Consider the following 26,996-nt stretch of genomic DNA (forward strand, 5'->3'; position numbering starts at 1 on the left):
AACCCAAACAAACTCAATTACCAAAAAAAGATTAATGTTTTTGTTACCATGTGATTTTTGCAAATTATTTCCTTTAAAAAAATGTAAAATGCAGCTTATGCTTGGGGTTGTCTCACACTTTCTAGATAAGATTCTATTTTAAGTTGCTTCTAGCTTTTTTCATGCATTACCTGCCTGGAATATTGCTGTTTAGATGACTACAACTATTTTTTCACTTTTAGTTTTTAAACCCAGATGTCCTTTTTGACACATAGACAGCATGGAGGATGCTGCTGTCTGATTTGAAAACAGATGGAAAATCAGGAGGAGAAGAGCAAGAGGATGGGACAAGCACTCCAGTGAGACTTGGGAGTGAGACAGAGAGGAGGTAGAAAATTTGACAAAATCTCTGTTTCTTTTGGCAAACACAATTGATCTCTGTAATAAAGTAGTAAAATAAGCTGCTGTCAGAGGGACCTATGTCATTTATTGCAGAATCTAGAAGGTAAGGTGAAAAGACAAAGGATGGTCCTTGGCTAAAGCATAGAACATTAGAGGTGCTCCTTCCACATTCTAGAAAGCAGCTCTGTATCAGCCATTGCACTACTCAAACCAGCTCAAAGCAGGCTTATTGCATATTTTTAATGTTTAGTACCAGATCCCAGTTCTGGTCTGAGGAAGTTCTGACCTTTCACAAATGCAGCTGATAAGGTAACAGGACATGGCAACAAGTAATATTCTATTCGCAGTAGCTACAGCTGCTACAGCAGAATTCTACGTTAATGTTTCCTTTCCTACAAAACAAGGATAACAGCACCTTTCCACATCAAACTGTTGCAAAGATCAGTGTTCGCAAAGCATTCAGTATCATGAATGGAGTGGAAAGAACCACGAGGAAAATAATTCTGTCTTCAGAGACATGTTCAAGCAACGTGCAATAAAGATGGCCATGGAACAGCCTGATGAATGAAAACGGACTGAATAGTTTCTTGTTAGGCAAGAGCTAAATATCCCACACTCCAAATGAAGTAGAAGTCTTGCAGAAATGTGTAATCATAATCCATGCACCCAAAAAGAGTAAAACTGTGTTCTATTATGGCATTTTCTAAACGTCATGTAACTTTGTGACTTGAATAATAATAGTGTGGGTGCAAACTGTTATGATGCAGGTTGAGAGAAACTTTGCATCAGGGAGCAGCAAAGTAAAACTGCTTTGTAAAAGAAAAGGAGCCAAGAGCTGAGCATGGTAACAAGGGCAGTCAAGAGAATGCCCTTCCAGAGATGGGTGCAGTCCCACAGTGCCCGAGTGACATGAGCTCAGCAGATTTGGTGACTGTAACCAAGTTCAGGCAACAGTCTTGATCACCAGGCAAGCCCATAGTGACAGCATAAATCAACACTGAAAGCTCAGGGTAAAGAGTGGAATTGCATACTACCATTCCTGAAAAAAATCAATGCAGTAAAGAAAACTTGATTTCTTTTCTTCTTGCATGGAAGCAATCTATCTTAATTTATCTCAGAATATAGTTGCAGTGTAAATAGAAAAAAAGATTAAGCATATTAAATGATTATTAAAGACCAGTTTTATTTGGTTCCCATAAACTATGGCAATTTTAATTCTTGAGACATGGTCATCCTCGGCAATAAAAAAGAATCTGTCACAAATAAATGTATTATACAGGCTTCATACTAAGAGTATTCTGCTTTGAATATGCAGAAGTCTTAAAAAAACCTCCATGAGCTGCATTCCACAAATTGGGATTCTGAATTTGAGAAGACTGAAAAGTCTTCTCAAGCACCTACCTGGGAATGGGAATAGCAATAGCAATAAGCTCTCACAAATTCTTGTTTAATTTTGTGCTTTTTAAGATATATTCTTTATTCTAACATATAGTAGTATATATACCAATGCTTTTTCTCCAAACCCTTTTAAATTCTCATCTCCAGCTAAAGTAAATTTGTTTTTTGTATACTGGTTGCATAATCAGCTGAATACTATCAAAATAATCTTCTCTGAGTAGTCTGATGATGCAAACTTCTTTTACTTTACTGAATAGTTATGATAAATTGATAGTGTGTTAATTTTTACTCACCTGTCGATCATAGTTGATTTGAGCTTCCTGCTCAATGTCAGAATCTAACTCTGGCACATCAGATAAATCTGAATCAGATTCCTCACTGTAGGAATCAACGCCACCCTCTGCACACACACACACACACAAAAAAAAAAAACAACAAACAACCAACAGACTAAACGATATATTGAATGCATCTCATCACAAGAAAATAGTATGTGATACTTTTATATAATTTGGACTATGTGCGACGCAGCATTCAAGAGCTTTGGAAGCTTAAGCATCTTGTAAAAATCAGGGGGATGACTTAATTTGTCAGGTTTCACTTCTGTTTCTCCTGTTTCAATGCCTGGGGCAGGAAGGTGGCAGAGGGAAGCAGAATAACTGTGTAGTTACTTGTACATTTCCAGAGAATACTGCTTTCTTAACAGGCTTTGGAGTTAAAACATACAGAAATGGTAAATAAAAAACTTTCAGTGTGATCACAGCCTGTGTTTAAAAAGATTTGCTGTAACATAGATATTTTACCAAATTGTGTGGGAATGGCATGAAGTTTCGCCCTTTTGCTGAAGGGAATCCAGTTTTCAGCAACTACCACTATGTAGCTCACACAGCTTTTGTAGAATATTGTAAGTATCATGAATATAACAAGTAAAAAGTTCTAAAGTACAATTGCATCAAAAAAATTAAACAATTCAGCATCTGCAGTGAGACTTCTGAATGCAAATTAGATAGCTGATTTTGACAATTCAATCTGATCTAGTAATCTCCCTCTAAATGTCTTTTTCCACATACTTCAATGAATACTACTTGTGTATTCCTAAACAAACAATATTACAGACTGCAGAGGAGTTTTTAATATACCTTCCCTGAAAAAAATGGTTGTCTATGAAAAGTAAAATGTCCCAAACATGCTGAGTAGATGTAATTGCAGGAATTGCAATAAAAATATTTTCTGTCAATTCTGTAAAAGTTTTCCCACCAGCGCTTCATTCTATGTTGGTTTTATTTATAAATACTCCAGAAGAGATCATTTTTACCTTGCGGAGATGTTTCAAGGATGCCATTTGTTATCCCTTCTGGAATAAATCGCCACTGAAAAACAGAGTGATCAGCACCTCCTGTACTTAAAACCCACTGAAAATCATGGGACCAACGGACGTTTGTTACATGTGCTGAATGGCCAATGTATTTTCTAAATTTAGCTCCTAAAAAACAAATATAGAGTTGTTGGTATGTAACACTGTAACTATAATGTTAGGCTTTTAATGGAAACACAGTCTAAACACACTTACGAAAACTGAATGCAAAAAAATACTTAAATGTCTCTTGATATTATGATACTAAAATTAATTACAATGTAAAATAAATGGCATAAAATAATATGGATGATATATTCACTTCAGTTTTCAGAAAAGTACTTAAATCCTGACAGGAAGTACCAGATACACATAGGGTTTGATTTTCACCTTCATAGCCACTCCTGCTAAAGGAATTACACATGTATTATGTATAGTACAATAAACATAAATTAAAATTCACTGTAAGAAAGCATACCAATATGGTACCAAATTAAACACTGAAGATCATGGAAAGCCAAAAGGTTGTTTTATTTAGTTTTGTTGGCTTTATGCATGGTACAGTGCAAATCCTGGGGAAACAACCTATGTTAAAAGCCTACTACAGATACAAAGCAAATAGTTCACACACAGCTACACTGACACGTGCTAACAGACAGTGAAACCCTACTGAAGTTTCTGAAATTGTTACTGGCATAAACATGGACGAATTATAGTAGTGCGTCTGGTGTTGATACAATTTTGATGTGATGTAAAGTCTTACTGAATTAATTTCTGAAAATATAGTATCAGAATAAGCACACGTTAAACCACACATTCGCAACAGTTCTCAAACGAAGCACATATACACTGGCAGGAAATTGCTAGATATATAGAGGGTAAAATGCTCATCTTTATGTCCATTAATACTAATATGAACTGTACACACATCAATTTGAATTATACACAAGAATCAAAAGCCACCATTAGAAAGCATGATTATCAAGGTATCAAGGTAAATACTGCACTGTTCAGAAATACAAAATACCGCCTTACCTTTCTTTAGGCATGGAAATCTGAATAATTTAATGAGCCCAAAATCATCTCCAGTCACTAGCACTGAGCTGTTGTAATTTCCATCCACAGAGTTGACATCTGTAATATTTGCATATTTCGGCCAAATTCCATTCACTTCAGATCCTATCACACAGGTCCATGAGGCCCAGTGAATTCCTTTTATCTCATCTTTGCTAGTTAGATGCTTCCCAGCTGAAAACACACAAGTGAATAATCCATTTGTTTTTCAGTAAACTCCATTTCTTTTCATCATTTACCTGTGTAATTTTATTGCAAATAGTCTTTTAACCTAAATTAATCAAAAAGATTCACAATTTCCTTTAAATCTGTATAATCTCACATTTGTGATGTTTAAGGTCATCACACATCTTACGAGTTCTAATGCAGCTGCACAGAAACATGCCAAGAACATACAACAGTGGAAAACCTTTGTAATTCCACATCACTTATACCAAAGAAATGTCTTCAATAAAAAGTACATCTACATAACATGAGTTCCTAGAACGCTTTCCAGTGCTATAATAACACACATTTTAAAACAATGCTACATGTGCTAGAAGGAATTGTTTCGTTCTAATCATATAAAGTCACTCAAATCTGAGTAACTGGTCAGCCAGTCGTACTATGGTACTTTTCATTTACAGAGTCTGCTTTATAGTTGATTGAAGGCTGCCAAACTAGCTCAAATAAGAACAAATCTTATTCCTAAAGCTCTCTTCTGTTCCATGCCAGTTGCTTCTCAATATTAGAAAGCATTCTCAAATAAGAGTAAGAATAAATCAATTATTTATCAAGCTGTTACAGATTAATTAAAAATACTTTTACAGGACAATCATCCTGAAAGGTGATGAGCTGGATTGTGGGCATGTAGTGCGATTGTACTGGGCATAGATCTTAATATATATGACATATATATATAAAGTTGAGGTTGCTACCAACAAATGAAAAATGCACTCTTCCAAATATATAAGGAAAGGTTACACGTTTGGTATACATGAATTTGTGGGGTGTTTTTTTAATTTGATGATGTGAATATCAATGTCCCACATTACAAGTGAATGTGATATTCATACTTTCATTCTAAGCCCGTTCTATGTCGTTATCACAACCCCATAATTAGAATTCTGAGTTTTGTTGCAATAACAGAAGAGGTACTGAGGTAACATGTATGATGCCATAGAGGCATCTCTAATTTATTTGAAGTCTTTTGAATTGTCTTCTGCAATTCTGGCTGTGCTACTCGAGTCACAGCCGTTACCAACAGCGTTCTCAATTTCTGCTGCACACTCCCTGCTATGATCCACATATTGGTTGTGGCTTTCAGGGCTTTCACTTGGCCTGTCAAAGTTTAGTACTATCAGTTTGGAATGTTGTTTCTAATAACAAATTTTAACATTAAAACTTAATCAGTTAAATAATTTGACCCAATCATCTCTCCCATTTTTAGTTATTACATTCTTAAAAACATTCTAATCACTAATATTGGAATTGTTCATCATTTGAATGAACTACAACAAGGACAGAGGTGCTTTTGGTATTTATCTACAAAGCAAAAATGAGTCATTTTGTTAAAGCTGCTATACAGAAACATGCAATTATGCACAGTAAATGCAGAGGCAGCTTTTACCTAATCAAAGCTGAAGGTGGGTATATTCTGTGAACACTGCTTTTAAAAATGAACAGTAAATATTTATGTAAGTTTCAGCAAAGAAACTCTGCTTGTAAGTGTACTATTACTATTATATTTTTGTTGTTCTCTGCAACTCCACACTGAAGTTTCCTTGTTCATAACATAAGCCACTTGCAAACTTACACGGCATCTTGTAGAACAGTCTTTCTCCTGCACCATCATTGGTTTGCAAGAATTTACTATCCACAGACCAGTCAATATGAGTAATAAAACTAGAAGATTTGTTGCATTCTCCTATTTTTTTGTATCGCTGAGCAACCGCATAGATATCCACTGGGCCATCATTAGAACCCACAGCAAGGTAAGAGCCATCTGGTGAAAATTTCATTTCATGGATCACTTCTTTTCGGTCTTTAATATGAACTACCTCTGTCATGTCTCTGCAAGAAACAATAGTGAAAACGTGAACTGTAAACTTGTGAACACACAATCCACAAATATTTAAGACAATTATGAAAATAGATGCACTGAATTATTTGTACAACAAAAAACAGATTTCACTAAAAACCTTTTTTTGCTAAGTTCCTATTGCTTTCTTTGGTTACAAGCACACTTCTAAAGCAAAAGACAAGAGATGACTTTAGCTGTCAACGATACTTTTCATTCTATTCACTTAATTCTAGCTGTAATGTTGTTAGCTATCTAATCTAAACCAGACCAGACTTTCTTTGTTACATTTTTGGGGGGGTTTATTGTTTGTTTTACACAGACAAAGGGAAGAGAGTTCTATCTAAAAAGCAATTACCTTGTCTCTCGCAAGACCCTGTTGAAATGGCCTGTGGGAGAGAGATACCTGTTTCTCCACACTGACTCTTGGGGAGACAAGAAAAGTTTAGATTAAAGGCTAACAATTAAGATGGCTAAAGTTAGATATAACTAATCCCACACACCATGACCAGTCAGCTACAGGTCTTGAGGTTCCAGCACCACCATCATCAAACAGTGGGAAAACAGAGAAGGGATAATACCTTGCATGTGTCTTTGAAAAAAAATTAGAGGCAGCTATATAGTATAGTTTTCAAAAATATATTCAATTCTTCTGTATCAAATTACATTTGATATAACCCCTTTTCCTATCAATCAAGAAACAAAAAACTGCAATGCTAGTGAATGCAGACAAAATTTTTGCAAGTACGTTTCCCAAATTCTTTGGCTATGAGGAAAAAATTAAGACTAAATCAAAAACAAATCTTCTCTTGAGTTGACTGAACAATGAGTCGTCTCAGTGCCATTAATTATGTATTTACAAAGACAATCCATACCAGATTATACATTTGTGCTGTAAAGAAATTTTGGGAGGAAGTGTCTTCTGCAGGTGTCATGCTTCTGTTACTATTCTAAGCTTTTTAAGTATTCTTCCTGATCCTTGCTTTAATTAATTATGGCTAGTAGTATCAAATTTATGAAAATACCTGAATTTACTTAAAAAACAATAATTTTTGTTAATATGTCTTAAAAACACTGATACATAAAACTGTTGCAAGCAGAATCCTGGAAGGAGAATAATCTATAACTGAAGACAAAGATTTCTGGAAAATGCCGATATGATTGGAAAGGTTCATATTGCAGACAATCAGGATCTTAAAAAAATCTAACAGAATAATTTTGTTAGACACTTCTCTTAAAAAGGTGAAACTCCAAAAGTCAATTAACAGGAGAAATTTTGCTGGGAATATTCTTATTTATTCATAGCCATTTTTTCCCTTCAAAATATATTTTAGAAAAGAAAAATATTCTTAGCTCTGCCTTATTACTGAAAACTAGTAACATAACTATTCCATAGCAGTAAATACTGCTACTGAGAAGAGCAGATAATTCTCCGGATTTTTCCATAGATCCAGATCCTTTATGGCCAAGAAAAATGAGAATAAAGATTCACGTTGCTGAGTGCATGATTGAAAAGAAATGCCAACAACCAACATTGCCATTGTCTAGTTTTCCTGGATCACAGGCTGTAGATCTGTTACTCTCACAGAAGACCTGTCATGGCAAAGGAACAGGTGGAGAAGCAATTGCATTCAGTGCCTTACATGAGGGTGTTGCCACTGTCAAGGAATACTGCTGGGCTTATCATTATCAGTCTCCACCAGCTGAATCATGAATAATGTTAGGAATCAGGCCCATTAGCAAAAACAAGATTACTGTGAGACAAAGAAGATTAACTTCTTTAGAAAAACACTGGTCTTTGAAAGGGATTTTAAATTAATATGAACAGATCAGTTTTATTGAAGTCATTAAAGCAGCGCATTACAGGAGATTTCACAGATCTTCTGTTGATGACAGTCTTTTCCCTCCTATCGGCTAGTAGTTCAAAATATTTTAAATATATGCTTACCAAACATATGGAGTAATGTTAAATAAGTGGTAAGCTCTTCCAATTATCAATTAAAATAGCGTATGTGTCTTGAAATCACACTATTTTGTTTGGCTATTTCACTCTATGGCTAATTTTATGTTTTACATGCTTTTGTGTGTCTTCCATAATAGAATTACAGACAGAAAACATCTGCGGTATAAGATGGAGTCATGCAAAAACCCACTTGCCATCTCATATGAAAAGCAGAATTCACGTGTGTCTTGCAAATGCTTCAAAGTCTTTCAATCAGCCATTCTTGTCAATGACAGGAAATGAACCACTTAATCAAGGAGATCCCTCTCAAAACTATGTTGTTATCTCTGTTATGCACATTTCTTTTCACAAAATATCTCTATAATTTCTCAATAAAGGAAAAAAGTAAAACTTGAAAATCTTGAATTTTATCTACATTATTACTAAGACATAATATTTGGAATTAAATAAAGCACAGGTTTTCTCCTCATTGCCAAACTACCAACTTTTAAAACACCAAGTGATATTATGGAAACATATGTTCAATTTTTACTCTCTGTTTCTGATAAAATACCCGATGATTTTTTTTTATTATTTTTATAGGAATAAAAGACTTTATAATATGATCTTGAGTTACTCAGAGAAAAAAACCCCACTAACATGAGAAACTAATGTAAGAATTTTCCATCTTACCTCACTCGAAGAACAATGAAGGAGCCATCCTTCATTCCAAGTGCTAACTGTGATCCATCAGGACTGAAAGACACACTCCGCACTGCTTCTTCCATGTTACAACGAGCTATCAAGGCATGGTCAGCAAGACTCCACAATCTGCATCAAGGGAAATTGAAAGCAGTAGCAGATTTTTCCCGGCTGTGCAATATTTCAGTATCATCAAGAGAAAAAAGGAAAAGCCTAACCCAACTGGGAAAGGCCTATTTAAATGCATATCTTATATTTAGATTTTATAATGTATTGATTCCTTTCCAACCATGGAACGAAGATAATTTCACTGACTTGAGCTTACAGACTTACACAAAAACTCAAAACTGCTTATTAATCCAGAAGAGAAAGAGGGTGTACAACGACTGCCTGAATCAATACATGAACACAGAATTTCACGACAGTGGCACTGAATGTCTTGGCAAATACTATCAAATGCAGCTTTTGGACACCTTCAAGTGAAGCTCCAGGTTCAAAATTCTTTCAAAAATGAAGGAGTCTCTACTGTCCCCAGTTCTAGCAGGAATGGCACCTCAGGCCTGAACATACATCTGTGATAGCAGAAGAGAAAACAGGGTGAAGCTAAATTACATAATCATTTGGTGTTATCTCCAAACTGTATTTGGTATAATAGAACTCCCTTGGATGAATAATAAAAAAATGCAGTTTCTGTAGACAGAAAGGGTCAATGCAGATCAGACTAAAATTTTCACTAAAAGTGAAAGCAATATTCAGAGCATAAACATACCCACTGTGGGGAAAATTTTCTTGTCATAACCCTGAATGAGCTAATGGACAAAACCACATGCTGATTTGCTCATTTACATAATTTTAAATAAAAAGAATCAACCAATAAATTATGCCATAAGATAGAGAAATGCAAATAATGTACCCATGTCTTTAAGAAGGAATGGAAGGAGTTTCCCAGATCACTACAAACTGGTTAATCAGATCTCATTAGCATGTAAGATTTAGAAAAAAATTTAAAGAAAAGGATAATTAATAAAGTACAGAACAAAATGCACAAAAGACCTCTTGGGGTAGAAAAATTAAGTCATCAACACCCAACTATCTTTATTTTGAGGACAGTGTCATAAATTAATGCATTTGTACAAGATTTATAAAATATTCAGTAAAATATTTGAATCGTAGCATATGTGATTATTGGCTAAACTCAAGAAAATGACAATTTGTACAAGAAGTGCAATGTGATACTGAATGAAGTTTTATAGCAAGCTTTACAGAAAGAAACAATTAGGCTGGATGGAAGATACTACTGAGATTTCTAGGTACAAGCTTTGGAATAGTAACATTTAATATTTTCACTAAAGACACTGGCACAAAAGATGAGAATGCTAATGAGATTTGCTATGGACAGCAAGCTGGGAGGCACTGTGAACCCAGGGATGGATTTATTGTATCAGAAGGAACAGAAGTTTCTTGATGATGAAACAAACAGACATGGAATGAAATTTAACCAAAGCCCTATTTTCAGAGCCTTATGCCTAGCACGGTGCTGTAAGCTTGAAACACAAGTGGAACCAGCAAAAAGGAGTAAGATCTCACACTACTTTTCAATTATAGAATGACCATCATCCACAAGTGAGCTGCAGACAGGAAAAAGGAAATTTGATCCTAAAATATATCCTGGGTGCTATTCCAGGAGGTACATGAAAACAATAGCACACAACACATAGTGACCTCATCTGGCACGTTCTTTATGAATTACCTCAAGAAATCAGAATAAAAACAGGAACAGAGGCAGTGAGGGATTATTAGGATGAATAAGAGAATGAAGATTGTATCACATTAAAGAAGATCAAAAGACTTGAACTTTTATACCTGAGCGAAACAAAGGCTGGGAAGAGATAGCATTGCTTCGAAAAATACATCAGTAGGATAAACGTCAAAGGAGAAAAAGTTATGTTGAAGGAACATGTTGGCACTAGAACAAATAGCATAAACAGAACATGAATATCTCCTGAAAAGAAGGAATTTTCTGACACCCCAGCAGTAACATTTAGATACAGTCTTGGAGTAACAGGGGAAAAAAGAAAAGTTTGATAAATTTAGTAAGAGGATTACATTACAGGCTTTGCCTGCCTGCATTGGGAAAGGGTGGTAACCTATGACTTGAGCAATTCTTTTCAAACAGAAACCCTTCAGGCCTTGTGAGGTTAATGTTTATCAGGATCAGTCGAGAATCAACAACCCTGAATGATGCTGATTTCCTCTTAGGCTGAGAGAATTCAAGGATGAGAAAGAACTTGAAAGGCTTTTCTGTGGAAAAAACTGACAAGTACCATTTCCTCATGAAAAAACAGATGTTTTCAAAGACAAAACAGAAGTAGGATCAGATGCAAGAATCTTAGCAGCCTTGCTAGGAAGAAGCTATGAGCCCAATACAATAAGGAATGAACCAGAAAGAATTTGCAAAGATTTCAAAGGAAACACCAAGATAAAGTATGCCTCCAAAACGTTGTTTCCATGTGAATCACTTTGTCCAATACATTAGAAGCATAATTGCAATAATGGCATTGCAAGTAGAACGATTCAATTTTCTGTAAAAAAAAACAAGAAAAAAAAAAAACCCACCAAAAAAGCTTTGCAAATTAATGGAAAGGTAATCTCAAATATTGGCTTTTTAATTTCATAACAGAAAAAAAAGTATTTTGTACACATTGTCATGGTTTCAGCTGGGATGGAGATAATTAACTTCTTAGTAGCTAGTACAGAGCTGTGTTTTGGCTCTGATGTGAGAAGAATATTGATAATGCACTGATGTTTTCAGTTGCTGCTAGGTAATGTTTATACTAAGGACTTCTCAGTTCCTCAGGCCTTGCTAGCAAAAAGGCTGGAGGGGCAGAAGGAGTTGGGAGGGGATGCAGCCAGCCCAGGTGACCCAAACATAGCATGGGAGGTCATTCCGGCCCGGGCGGGCAGATCATTGCTTGGGGACTGGCTGGGCGTCAGGGGCGGGCGGCGAGCAGCTGCTTTGCGCAGCACGTTGTCTTTCTTCCTCTCCCTCTGGATTTTATTCCTTCCCTCCCGCTTTTCATTATAACTGATATTGTCATAGTTGTTATTATTGTTCTTTCATTTTCTTCTATTTACATTATTAAAGTGTTCTTATCTTAGCCCTTGAGTTTTACACTCCTTTCAAGTCTCCTCCCCATCCCTCTCCGTGAGGGGGCAGTGAGTGAGTGGCTGCGTGGTACTTAATTACCAGCCGGGGTTAAACCACGACACATATACATACAGGCATTTGTTTACACCACTGACAAAATAAAAGCCTGGCTTTGCTTACAAAACCAGAAAAAGTATCTTTTCTGGCAAAATACTTCTGCACGCTGTTTTTGGAAAAGCCAGACAAACAAACAATTTCCATATAGTGTATATATTTCCAAATAAAGCAAAGATGTGTTTCCACCATTCTTTGGCAACTTTCCTATGTGTTTGTTTAAAAAAACACAGATAGGCTCATGAAACATTATTTTATTAGTCAGTATTCTGGTCTTTTCTGTCATATACCTGACAGGTGAGTTTGCTTATTGGAGTACCTACAGATTACAGCCTCCCCAAAGGCTTACTGGTAACCACTTCATTTGCAGGAAAAGCCGTGGCTGATGACAGGAGCTTTACTGCCGCTTTGTTACATTCAGCTGGCACAACAATATTCCACACAAAAATCAGAGATATGAATATTCAAATGCATTCACATAAAAACAGGTTTCTAATCAATCTTCTCATAAATGCAGGAACACAGAAAGAGATCATTCAGGAAGGCAGACAGTGGAGCAGAGATATTCTGCCAGAACAGCAGCTACTTCTGGTCTGGCAGCCAGACTTTCTAGTGTTACATTACAAAAAGACACATGGGGTCCACGGAACAAATGTAATAATTTTGTATGCCTCAGCACTCAGATGAGAATGATGCTTTTTTCCTGTTCCTGTTGTATGAGACAGGAAGCAGGCAGCTTTCCTAGTTGATAGGCTTTTGAAGTTCAAAATGTAGGAAACCTGTATTTGGCTAGAGCCTTCTCTCAGCTGCACTAGGGAAAATCTACGGTAATTCCCCTTAACTCCACAGAGGTCTTTTTCATTTAGAACCTCACTTAGACATGAGTATATAACCTGGGCCACTAAATACTTTTATTTGTAAAGCAATTTATATAGCCATTCTTTTCAAAATAATGTGATAACCAAATACTAATAAAAATTATACAATGAACAGCAATACAGAAACATTCCTGTCAATGCAGCTTTATTATTTGGAAAAAAGAATTGTAAGAAAACATTTTGTACTTCTTTATCTTAATGAAAATATTTATATATTTCACTGGAATTCCCTGCATGAAGCCATAGTTTAAAAAAAATACCACTGTCTGAACTAGAATTCAAATCCCACTTTCTCTAGTGCCTAAACACCTAAATGGATGTGTAATGTAGTGCAGTAAAATACCTGCAATGTTAACAAACACACATTTTATAGAACGGCAGTGTTCAAAGGCATCAGTAATATAATAATAACTAAACAATAATAATAATCATAAGAGCACCACTAATTAAGGCTTTATGTGCCCAAAGAGCATGCTTGCAGTGTCTTCCATAGAGGGGCAGGGGCACAAGTTTGTTCACACACACTTTCAGTAGCAGTACGTTATCCAGCACCAAGCCAGAGCTGAATTACCATGCTAACCAAGAGTCCAAGACAATAAATCCAAAGTCTTAGCATGGCTTATTAGCTTGAGGGCAGTACAATACTAATCCCAGCTTTGCAGCTCTTGTTTCTGAACGGACTTGCACCCTATCAGAAAGCAGGCAGTGTGAATTTGTGCCTGTCTATAAAACTCTGCAGGCAAACCCAAGCAGAAGAGACTATTCATGCATTTTATCAACTGAAAGAAGTAATACTAATATGTAGGAAATGGGGAGATAACATGACTGCAGTGAACTTAGTACAGTGAACAGACTGCAGTGAACACACTCTGGATTTTAATTATGGTTAAAAAGAGATGAGGGATGGCAGGGACAGGAAACCAGTACAAGTAAAAAGATAGAAAGAAAAGCGAAAAAGAAATTCCAACTGACCAGCAAGCTTCATGGCAGAGGTGAATCATAATGTGTAATCTGAAGGAGCATAAATTAGAAGCTGTACGTATGGCAGGAGATTGTTTTTTCCTATTGAAATATGGCTGAGTGGTAGAATCCACATGTACGTCTCTGAAATAAGTTGACCAGTAGCCCGTAAAAAAAGAAAAACTGTTTGGTAACTGCCTGGGGTTGATTTGAAAATACACACTCAAATTATCTACAAAAGATGAAAAGCAGTCATCATCCATCTAGCACAGGGCTGGAGAAAAACCTGATGGAGGGACTAGAAATTAGGATAGTACGGTCAGGAGAAACCACTAAGAAGGACATTAGGGGAATCAGAGCTTGGGAAGCCAAGCTGTGATGAACCCCACTGTATGCGCTGTGCTGCAAGGGCTTCAGGGCAAGAGCAGAACCACAATTTGATGAAAGACTCCAGAGACTGCCATAATAAAGCCAGGTCTCCCCAAAATTTCTCCAGTCCCCCTGTGTAGCTTTGGCAGTCAGGAAAATCTCACTCTCTTTAGTCACAGGTAAACAGTAAGTCACAATGCGTAGTGTCCACGCCCAGTTGAGACACCACACAACGGCTGCATGGGTATGGGAGTACTTCCACTACAATGAGAATCTTAGCTTAACTTCTAACCTTTACAGTAAAGCCTTACTAAGCATATTAAAAATGCTGAGGGTTTTTTTCAGAGGCTTATCACTTTGCCAAATTTTAACAGGGACAGGAAAAGGAACATCCTTGACTTTGCAACAATTCCCACAAATGTGTACAAAATTTCAAATCTCTGCTACAAAGCCTTGAGGCAGATCTGTTTCACTGGGGTACACCAGCCCATTTTCATTAATCTCATTTTCTGGCATTTTAACTGAATAGGTTTTAGATCAAATTTTCTAAATACTCGAGGCTGAGGCAGACACCTGCTGTGTAAAACACCGGTCAAAGATATTCAGGTTTTAGCTTTGTGGCATATTATTAACAGAAGAGAAGTATGAGGTGACCATTCTCCATTTAGATACCTACATCTGCTGTTCAGAACAGTAATGAATTGGTACATAAAGCAGAGTATATAAATCCAACATGTTTTGAACACAAATTCTGAATACTTTTTGCATGATGTGTAGAGCCCAAATATGAGGGCTGACAAGAAAAAGCAAAGCTGCTAAGAATAAGGGGGGTGGAGTCATAACATAGGGCCATAAAATGAATAAATTACAAATTAATGTGTACATGAAAGAATAGATAAAAAATAAATAAGATCTAGCCTTACCGTACAGATCGATCATCACTGCCTGTGACTGCTAAAGGCTTCTTTGGATGGACCGCCAGGGCCCAGAGCTCCCCTTCACAATGGCCCTGCATAATCAGCATGGGTTTATCTCTCTCTCTTACTAGCACCTCAAATATTTCACTGTCCTGTGTCCCTGCTAAAAGTCTGTCCGCTTTCCAACAGACACTTCGGATGGACAAACCTGACAGGGGACAGAATAATCTTAGATTAATGGAAATGACAAGACAAAGTGATAGCACAATGAAGATCATTAAGACTTCAAGAGTTAATTTGCAACAACTGTTATGTTTTGACACTGAAGTCCTACGATACATGACAGCTGATTAAAATCTCAAAACAATTCTGTTACATTATCTCCACCTGACAAAGAGAGAAAGCTCAATCCTGCGAAAATGCTGAGTGTCTAATACTGCTGCTGCCAGTTTCTCAATGGATCAAGCTCTTACGCTTTGTGCACACCTTGGGAACTGAATTCAAAAAAACAATTAATTTCACATGATTTAAAAATCTAAATTTTAGATTAGAGTAGTTTCCTGTGACTGAAGTTGGTTTTATTCCTTTTTATCAGTACTTTTCTTATTTGCACATTTAAATAAAATGTTGAATAAAATTCAAATGGTGAACTTAAATGGTTTGTGCCGACGTTACCATGCTTCCCCATTTTAGCCCCAAAAGATTATTGAAAAACACCAACAAACCATGAACAAAAAATCCTCCAAAAACCCCAAACCAACAGAATCTTGCTTTGCATAACTTTTAGAGAACTTGACCTTATTCCACAAATCTGATCCTAACTTAGCAGCTGGAATTTTACTACCCACAATCTTAAAAATACCCTCTTAGGTGGCTGAGCAATTTGATAGCATTCTCTGGTGAACTGCCTGCAGCATTTGTATTTTCTGTTCCAGTATATGGAAATCAAAGTTTGAATAATGGGTCTAGATGCTGTGAGATGTGAATGAATAAAAAAATCCATTTGTCGCATAGTCATTGTCAACCACTTCATCATTTCAACATCTTTTGGCACCAAATACATAATGCAATTAACTACTGGTCACATAAATAAAACACATTGTAGGCATTTTGTGTCATCTCTTGAGAAGGGCAAATTAATTTTCATTTATTGTCTTGTCCATTCCCTGTACTTTTTACTTTTGATAATGACGTTTTGTGACTTAGCTAAATTAAAACTGAAGTTATGACTTACATCTTCTTGGTACACGCCAAAGGCCACACAATAAATGATGTTCAGATGTTAAGTGGAAAATGGATACTGTTAAGTTTTAGAATACAAAGTACATCTTTTGATGTGGGAAAGGTAATGTTTTCTGTGAGGTACTGCACATAAAGAAAGATTATGTATTAGATTTTTTTACTAATATATATATATTTAAATACAAAACCCAAGCCCATGATCAGATTGTTACTGGTGATGCATCTCACTTAACAGGTGTTTAGTACCCTTCAGTACAGGATGACTGGTATATAAGAGGGTGGGGAAAAAGTCTTCCTGGCACCCTAGAAAGATGTTTTAAGTTTCAAAGCTGATGCCTTTGCAAACTGCTTTGGAAAAGGTAATTGGAAAGGAGGGACAGAAGGTCATAGGTAAGCAGTTAAGGCTACCACCATTGCCTGAAGTTACATATGTGCTTAAACTAATCAGTGCCATTGACATAACTGAAAACAGAAACAGAATTTCCACAGTCTGTTAGTAGCAAGCAATAAATGGAAGTGATCATCAGTGGGTGACATGTTAGACAGAAACAGCAGAAAAGGACAGACATAACAGAAACATTGCAGGCAAGAGTTCCATCACACTGAAAGAACAGAGAGAGAAGAAACCCTGAAATAGGAAAAAGGTAAAGATTTTAAAAAATTGTGGTGACAAGGTGTAAGTGTATGCTTGGCTATTATGACCTGCAGTCACCCTCAAGGCACTAATTTTTTATAGTTGTAGTCAGATCAGCAGTCCCACCACACTTTTCACAGATACACCATTATGTCTTTTTACTTAGTCTCAATGATTATGCTCATGGGAACACCGTCTTTGCCTAAGCTTTGATAAATTTTGCTTAAGTCAGTTTCTTGCCATTAAACCAGGCAATGTTTTTATTTTAACAAACAAACGTAAACCTGAATAAATACTTCGAAGACAAAATTTGGACAGTGTTCTAGTTTTAGTTTTTAGAAATCAATTAATGTATCAATTTTGAACAAACTGTTAGCACCTACATACAAGTCTAAATGGCAACTCAATTCACTTTCTGGAAATGAAATTTTCTACTACTTTCCCTGAGTAAGAAGACAGCAAAAACCTCTACTGACTGTCTCTCAGCCATATCGCTGTTGTTACAGTGCCTGGTTCTACTCAGCTGCTCTCATCTATATGTTCTATATCCTGTAGCACTGAAGAGATGGTAGAAATAACGGCATCAAGTTAGAATCACTCCATCGCGTGTCTAATGAGAATTCACCTTCACTAAGCCCTTCCTTGATTTCACTTCCATCAAGATCAAAATTTCTTAGGCAACCTGCAGGATAGCTAGGTGCTTTCTGCAGATAACGTGCAGCAAGAAGATACCTTATGACTACATTACAGCTCTGTAATGTAAGTTATAATTTTGAAGTAATAATTTGCCACAGAAGATAACTACAGTCAATTAAAAGTAACTGAAGTTAGCTAAAGTCTGTTTTGCCTTCAGTGTTGACACATCCCAGGCAGCAGTGAGAGAAAAAAAAAAAAAAAAAGCTTCTACTCTGGTCTCACAAATGTGTGGGATAAATCTCCCTCCCAGAATCACTTCACAAAGAACCAAGGAAGTTGAAGATGCGTGTTTCACTGGTGAGCACTGCTTTCTCTGTGTCACCCTTCCTATTTATTTTGACTTTTATTAGGAACAGATGGCCTGCAAGACTGGTATCAGCCAGAATGACCTGTCTAACCCAGGTATACAAGCTTATTTCTCCACAGTTTTAGAAAGTATTTCTAAATTTATCAAAACTGCTGTAAATGGTCATAAAGTACTGCTATTGTTTTCTAGAAATGAATGTTAAACATTATGATCCTGGCTGCAAAAAACTACATAAAGACAGAACAGGAGAGCAAAGGGACTCCTGGTTGGGTATCTGACTTTCTTAAGGGCTAAATTCCATGAGTTTACACTACAGTAAGCACTGTTGGAGCAGTGTTCATCTAAGGCTGCTGGCAGTTTGCTTGTTGGATGAACCTAGATATTGCAAACCTATGCATTTTACAAGTATTAGAATCATCAGCTCACTTGGTTTAAGATGAAAAATAAACATAACTAGCTCATTACTAGATCACAGGCCAAAATATCCAGAACTGAGAAAGAAAATTTTTTCCTTCTTAGTGGCCTCTTGACTATTTCAATGGCAATTTTAGTATGAAGACTAGGTCTGAAAACACAAGCCAAGAAGCAGGGGAAATTAACGCTAGCCATTACAAAGTTGGCTGCCAAAAGCGTATAAAGCTTGCTTCAAACCAGCCAACAGACTGCTATACTCTCAATCCAAATGCAAGAGTAGAATTCCCAGAAGACTAAGGTCTTGATAAAGCATGCATTATGATCTATGGAGGTTATAAGTGCTCCGAGAGTCTAATCATTAAATGAAATGATGACTAAGCTCATAGGAAGCATATGATGGTCAAGAATTTAATAACATTCTCTCTATTAAATATGCCAGGTGCTACCATTCCAAATGAACCTAATAGAGCGCTAAGATGGTCAGCATCTTTGAATATCAGGTTCCAGAAATCTCAATTAGTTAAACAAATTGCAATTAATTAAGTTAAAGGTTGGCCAACTTCATTCTCCTATTGTTTTGTGATTAATTAGTTTTACTTATCTTCTTTTATTTGCATGGTGGGGAGCTGCAACTATAAGCATCCCTCTGTTTATAGTACAAAACATGGAAACCCCTTCTCTTCAGGCTACATCATTGTCAGAGAAAAAAGGGGAATACAGATCTCAAAAGTAAATACAGTCATTAAGAAAATCAGCAGTATGCAGATACATTAATGCTTCAGATTAAATTGTGTCATAATCCATTATCTAGATGTGTGAAAAACCATTAAAGTAATAACTCATTACCTTTGTATCCTTGTTCAGTCTCCCTGAGATCAATTTTAGTAATTGGTTTGAATTCAGTGTCCCATAACCGAATGCAACCATCTCTCCCTCCAGTGGCAAAACCTTCCTCACAAGCATACATACTAAAAATTCCAGCCTGTTAACCAACAGTATAACAAGTTTTAAAGTTCTTTACAATTGATTTAAACACACAAACCAAATGTTTTTGAACAGACTCTTGTTAAAGTCTAGAAACTGCTAGGCAGCAAAATGTTGTCCATCCAGAAAGCAAACCAGCAAACACAGGGGGATACTTTTATTTCAAGTGCTCCCACTTCAGTGATTTATGTAGAAATTTTTGTACAAATAGCAGTGATATAGCCTATTTGCAGAACTTTAAATTTAGTTTAGTTAATACTATTATAAGGACTGTTAAATAAATAATGGAACACTTAAAATAAATAGCTACCCAGAATAAACAAAAACAAGCAAACAAGCAATACGAATATTCTTACAGGTGCAGAGACGATTGAGACATTCTTTCATGAATTCAGACATCATTGGAATCTGACAGGAACTGAAAGAGTGTCAATTCATTCTCTTTGTTGAAAGACAAGTTTCTATTACAGTTTGAATTCCTTCTTCATTTTTGAAAACACCTCATTATGATGAGTATGCTGTACTACATTGGAATAGCTCATGGAATGCCTGCTGATTCAGTATTTTATTAGGAACATTTCTCAGTTATGAGACATGTCGAACTGCATGGAAATTAATACAATGAACAACTGTTTTCAAAATGGCCTTGTTCATTGTCTTAATAAATGAACATTTCTAATAATCAATTACATGGAGATTAGGAATTGGGCAAGCGAATGCACGTTAGCTATGCAAACCCCATAATTTCTAATGATGAAACAGAACACATTATATAGAAAGAGATTGTATTTAATCATTCTAATGAATCTAAATAAAATCCTGCAAACAGAATTCTGCAAACATACTACCGGGGTTTACCGTTTGCCAAAGATATTCCCACGTTATTGCAGTTGCACATAACCACAACCTGGCAAGTACACAGTAGTTCTGCAGGTAAGGTGTCCCACTGACTTCAGTCTGACTGCTTTCACAAACTAGGGATTATATCTATAAATAACAATTAGTCTCCTGAACACTTAGATCTAATTTGAAGAGCTACTATGAATCTTGATTCACTATCAACGTAACTAATTTGGGAAGATCAGAAAAAAACCCTGTTGTTTGCAGTGCTATTTCTAGAAAGGTTCTAGAAGAAAACTATAGCAACAACTGTTAGATTTCATATCACTCCTAAGGAAAATACACTTGTTTCCTTTTGTTCAACACCCCCCCCCCTTGCTAGAATGCCATTAGCCACAATCATATTCAAAATTGGAGTAGTTCTCAAATACATTTGAAACTAGTAAAAAAAAAACCATCCTACTGTGCCTTTACTGCAGCAACAACAGAGATACACATTTATTAGACTGGTTAGAAATCGATCCAATGCACTCCCCCTTCTCTCTGTCATTATAAGTGCTCCAAACTGGGAGGGGTGGTGGTGGTGGTGTTACAAAGCCAACTGGAGTAAACTGTCTTTGGAATATATCTGGAGTGCAATTCACAGATTAAACAGGTTTACTCCACATTGAAGCTTTTATGAGGAGTCAGTCTTCTTTGTTGGGAATTTTAGTGATAAAATTCTATTTAAAATAAGATGATTTAATTACCAACTATTTTTAAGTAAACTGATCATAACTGAAGCTACTCAATCTGTAAAACTTTAGATTTAGACAGGTCACTTTAGTCTGCTTGGTTAAATCAATGCTATAAATATCAGCAGTCCTGTCAGTATCAGTTCAGCAGCTAGCATCTGTTGACAACATGTAAACAAATCTAAGATTACATATAAGTTCTTAATTGATAAACAGTCTTAGACATTCTTCTGACCTGAAACAGAAGAACATCTCTGTAGATAAGCCTTCAAGAAGTTTTTCAATTCAAAAAAAGATAATTTCAGAAATTGACATTAAAACCATAACTTACACTATGTGCTCCTTGAATTGTGCGGACTAAGTTTAGCCCTTTCCAAACATAGATGTCTCCATTTAAAGCACCAGAGTACGTGATATCTTCTTTTGCACATGCTAAACAAAGTATAGTTTGGAGATCTCCTGTTTTACCAAATATTCCTCTCTTTGCTGTCAGTGCGTTTCCACACAATGTCCAAAACTGTGAAATGTAAACGGCATATTAGGAAAAATTTCTGCACAATTTCTGTTTTTTTCATATTAGTATGCAGATCTCACAGATGTACATCCTTACAGAGCAGTATCTGGACAGACATGCTCCTGGTAGTCCTACCAGGCTGCCCATTACTCCAAAACTGCCCACTTAACCAAGGAACCCCCCAGGTAAACGCAGTAAGTCTAAGAATAAACCAAAATAAGCAAATTGTTTGAGAAAGTGAGGCACAGTTCTGACTCGCTATTGCTACACTACCCCTTCTCATTATCTCACTATCTTTTACGGTGTTTTGCTCAGTGATATCTGTCAGTAAGAATGCACACCTTTTAAAGCCAGGAACATCTCAATTTTCTTGCCTGCAAAACTTAAAATACAGGTGTAGTTCTGAAGTAATAAAATACTTTATCTTACAGAATTTATGTGCCTGGAGTAGACATCTCTGCCCTTTTCCAGTGTACTGAGAGATATACATCCCTCAAATATAGTTACATTTACTGAGTAACCATCTACTGGATGGAGACTGCAAATGCTTGTATAAGAAACAACTCTCGAACTATGAGAGTAATAGGTTCTCTACGTCTACACAGACACAGTAACATTCTGCAAAAAAAGAACGTAAGACTGACTGGGGAAGAGAAAAAGAGTCAAGACAATACAAAGTTTGTCTTGGAAGGGTGCCTGTAGTGGTGGGCTAGAAATACCATACTATTTCTTTTAGAATCAGAGTCCCTTTTTAAAAAATAAACATTAATTCTATCAAGCAGAGAGGATAGTTCATGTACTCAGCTCCCTCTCAAGGACCAGACTTTCCTGGGAAGGCAAAAAGCATTTCAATTAGATTTGTAAGAGACATGCTGAAATATTCAGGCCTGCCAGCACTAGGACGTTCTGGACACACGCAGGAACAGAACAGTAAATCTACGTGGTGTAGCACAGTCCTGAATGGACTTGCCAGCTCAGGTCTTTATTAGTCAAGGCATCTATGCCCTGTGGTCTGTTGTGCACTGCAGAGATACTGTCAGGGACTGGACAGGAATATTGAAATGTCTAACATAGATGCATAATGTCTATCTCATTCCTGCTTTATATGCCTACATCTTTTCATGGCTATAAGCTGAATTCTTAGGTCTTCCTCTCTGTACTCACTCCTATAAAATTCCTATAAAGCTGAATTCCAGCAAATCCTTGGATCAAGACTTTTTATTTCAGATCCTTCTGTACTTCTAATTCAATTAAATTTTCCCTTTGCCTCTTAAGACAATTTATGAGAAGACAGCGGGAATACTTCCCCAGGGCTTTCATCCTGTGAGTAAAACATATACTCGCCTCACTTCTGGTTAGCTGTAGAAGGGCAAGAGAGCGGGTAGCAGTGTTAGGAAACGGGCGGAGGGAGGATCCTGAGATCAGTGTGAGATTCCTCAGCTCCTAGGCTTTACCACAGCTTCTAATGTCTGCTCAGCCAAATAAGCCAACAGACCTGTAACACTAAAGGAATAAATGGCACTATTCCCAAGCATTAGTTCCAATTCTCACAGTCATACAATTACTTTAGAGCTGTTCTTTTGCTTTGTTGCAAGTTAATTATCACATGTCCACAGCCTTACAACAAATGGCAAGTATACAGACTGCTGTTTGAGCATCACTGGAGGGGAACTGGAGAGGATTCATTTCCCCTCCTCACTATTTTTTTCTTTTCTTTTCTTTTGGCATGCCTCTATACGTATTTACTTTGCCTGGTATTATGCATGTGCAGGGTAATTATGGCCATTTTAAACAGAATACAGGTGCCAAACAATGACAGGTTTGGGAAAACAGCTTGCAGAATACAACAGATGGTATCATTGCTGTCAAAACCACCCACAGTTTGAAAGCAGCGGTGGTTTTAAGGGCACAAGCTTCTCAGTAACCAGAACTAGAGATATTAACGGGTTTCCTAAACTTCCAGTTAAAGCTCTTCCCACCCCAGTCATGTGAAATAATTGCCATCTGTTAGGAATGCTTTTGATAAGACACAAGAAAACTAGAAACCTGCAAGGAATATTGGCAAACAGAAGGATTACTTTCTAAGCTTTTCACAGACATGAGAATGTTGTGTCCTAAACTATAGTATATATTAATTTTCATATTTAAAACAACTCCAGAAAAGGTGACTTAGAAGGAGCAAATAGTGGGGCACTAGAGTTTTCATCTGTTCATCTCTGCAGGTCTTGCATACCTTCTCTTTGGTACTGCTACAAATGCTGGTAGCATGATAGGCCAAATAGCAAGCAGTTCATTCAATTCATTCTTTTAACTTAGTTCCTCCTATACCTGTTCAGTAACTGAGAGAAATCACTAACAGCTGAGACAATTTTGAGACAATTTAGGTGGAATGGAGAAAGCAGAAAACCCCAAAATTACAAGTATATAATGATAAAAACTGTACCAATGATCTTCCTTCCTTGCTTGTTAAGTGGATCTGTGCCTCAGTCACAATGTCTAAATAGGCTTCAAACAAAAAGTTTTGCTAAAATGTTTATAGAGTAAAGAAAGAAAAATATATATAATCTTATATTTAAAGCCTACATCATGTAAGAGGACAATTTTATTTCATGATATTTATTTACTTTTTAACAAGTAAGCAATAAAAACTATTTACCTTTATGTGTTTTACTCCACAGCTGACGATTCTATTTGGTTGATAATGGTCCCAGGAAATATCAAATATCTGTTAAGAAATACAATAAGCTGATTTATACATTAATTGCATTTCAGGTCAGTTAGCTTCCACCAATTTTTAGGCATAATCTCTGTTGTACAAAGTACTACTAAAAAGGAAAGAATGATATTTAGGTAAATTTGGAACTCTTTGTAAACAAAGATGAAGGCAAATATGCAGGCTTCCTCACACAGTTCTGTCAACACACCTCATTCCTGCCTTCACACTTCCAATCTATCCCAGCTCCAAGGTGTTACTGAATAAATGGTACTTACTGTCTCACATAAAATGGGAATTATAGTGTAATATAACGTTCTTCTCCTTTAGGGATGAAAGATCAGTATATTTATCTTTATTCATTATTTTAGGTAAAAGGTACAGTGTCTAATTTAACAAGATTATGGAAGACCACGGTGACAAAATGAGTGAATGTAGTTCATCTGACCTAATCTACAGAGTTAAAATTGAATTTTTCGTTTTGATTAATGTTACATTTACATTTTTAATAGTACACATCAAAAAATGAAGTATCAGATCCTGCGTAGCTTACCAGAACAAACTTACAGTCTATTCTATGCCTATGGGATTATGACAAATGAAGAATATTGTATAAAGACTGGAAACAAAAAGTTTGTAATTTGGCCCAGATTTTCAACAATATGTCATTTTTAGACTTTTTACCCCCGGCATTCAGCTTTTCAACACCCAAGCTGAAAAACAGTGAGGTTACCACAACCATAAATTACTTCAGGAAATGTATGTCTGTAGAGAAAGACAATGGGACATTTTGCTTCTGATATACTTAACAGCTAGCTGAGGAGCTAAGTCACAAGAGAATTTCAATCACCTTACAGGACCATACTATCTTAAGCTTACCCATCGTTCATTTTATACACGAGGAAGCAATGCCTTCCTGCAAACTACTTGTTTTCTTTATAAAGATATCATCAGGATTTACAATAGTTCAAGTACTATTTTGTTTGAATCTTGTTAGAACACAGAAGATACTTCAACTCCAGAAATGCTTTATGATGCGTGCATGCTAAATCATCAGAATTTGTGCCCTAATTAGATATGCATTCTTTCCCACTCCCTCTTCAGTGCAAAATCTCCTTTTTGTGGTTGTGAAACTCTACTGGGACTAAGATCTTAGTACTTCTTGCCTGTCCTGGAGTCTTCCGCTAATTCAGAACCTGATCTTGTACCTACTGAGGTCAGTAGCAAAACTTCCACTGATGTAACTTGGAAGTGAATCAGTTCTGAAAGAGAAATTCGAATAAGGACAAAGATTCTGTTCTGTTGTGAACACTGTAAGTAAAAATTAACTACCAGATTGATTGAGATGACACAGAAGATGCAAATAGACTGCATGTGCGCACAAACTGTAAAGAAGGGTTTAGTCTGTTGCTTTGCATATATAAATACTCCATCACATGTAGTAAAACATTATGCTATTTCAATATTATAACATTCTAACATGCTATAATATCATAATATGGATAAAAGAAAAATTGTCAGAACATGTCCTTAATTTATTTTAATGTTTGCATCCTAGTGCTTATATATATTGGGGAGGTATTCCACTTATGCTAAACCTGTTAAACATTTCCTAATCCTGAATAATATTCCAAACTCAAACCTGTTCAGTTCTCCTATTTATTGGGTTTATGATCCTTTACCTGAAGTTAATAGATATAAAAGGAATATTTATCCTAATTGTGTTTCTTCTACAGGTAACTCTCTTAAGCAAAATAAAAGAGAGAATTAAACTTTCCCTCAGGATAAACTGTCTTTTTGACATATTCAGAAGGAACATTATCTGTGTCCATTGATATAGCATTTCGCAGCTCATGTAAAGAGCACTAAATCGTCCTAATCAGTGTGCAATTACAAAGTACTTCCTCCCTAGGCTTACTAGTCAGCTCAAGGATCCATCATGCGCCTCAGTTACTAACACAGTGCTGCATGCTATATCTGGCATAATGAGAATAAACAAATACCTTGTTCAGTATTTTAAAAGCCAGGTAGAATGATCAAAATCATCTTTGCATTAACCTAATACAAACCAAAATTATTTTAATAAAATTTTGCAACTCCCAGAAAAAATTCAGTAAATCCTTCATACAATTACCCTGTCTGAATGGCCTGTGGCTGTTGCCAGTAGTTTTCCTCTCTTCCAGTCCCAAACACACACTGTATTTTTGGCATCCAGTCCCACTGAAGCTAAACGCTAAGGAAAAACAATAGTAATCCAGTTAACAGAAAAACAACTCCAAAATCACTTTACTGTATTTCAGATTATTAGGTGTACAAACTGATTTTCCCACATGTGACTTGGGTTTGAACTACATCACAAAGGCACCATCATGATACTTGCGCTTAACATTTACTCCCTGTAGAAAGTACTGAAATGTCTCATCTTTTCTAAAAAATCAGATCATTGATTTCAGGTTACCAATGTTTCAAGTACAATCCTTATAATGAAATACTTGAAGTGTTTGTTTCAGGTACACACCATTCTAGCATTTGATTTATTAATCTCACAATAAAAGTGAAGGGGAAATAGAAGCCCTCTTATTTCCAAATACAATTTTGTTCATTATGCTCATTTTGTTGACC

General features: G+C 36.2%; 1 protein-coding gene across 3 annotated transcripts in view; it reads right to left on the minus strand.

The window, feature by feature from the left end:
• The window catches only part of EML6 (EMAP like 6), a 118,129-nt gene that overhangs the window by 49,298 nt on the left and 41,835 nt on the right, over positions 1-26,996 (minus strand). For all 3 annotated transcript variants that reach the window (XM_056356918.1, XM_056356917.1, XM_056356919.1), the window contains exons 3-12: positions 26,509-26,607; positions 24,318-24,386; positions 21,479-21,664; positions 19,436-19,571; positions 15,303-15,504; positions 8,902-9,039; positions 6,003-6,259; positions 4,169-4,381; positions 3,095-3,262; positions 2,073-2,179 (exon numbers count right to left, since the gene is read on the minus strand). In XM_056356918.1, coding sequence (XP_056212893.1) covers positions 2,073-2,179; positions 3,095-3,262; positions 4,169-4,381; positions 6,003-6,259; positions 8,902-9,039; positions 15,303-15,504; positions 19,436-19,571; positions 21,479-21,664; positions 24,318-24,386; positions 26,509-26,607 — 1,575 coding nt within the window. The remainder of the gene's footprint in view (positions 1-2,072; positions 2,180-3,094; positions 3,263-4,168; positions 4,382-6,002; positions 6,260-8,901; positions 9,040-15,302; positions 15,505-19,435; positions 19,572-21,478; positions 21,665-24,317; positions 24,387-26,508; positions 26,608-26,996) is intronic.

The sequence above is a fragment of the Falco biarmicus genome, chromosome 12, assembly GCF_023638135.1.
Source record: "Falco biarmicus isolate bFalBia1 chromosome 12, bFalBia1.pri, whole genome shotgun sequence".
NCBI lineage: Eukaryota > Metazoa > Chordata > Aves > Falconiformes > Falconidae > Falco > Falco biarmicus.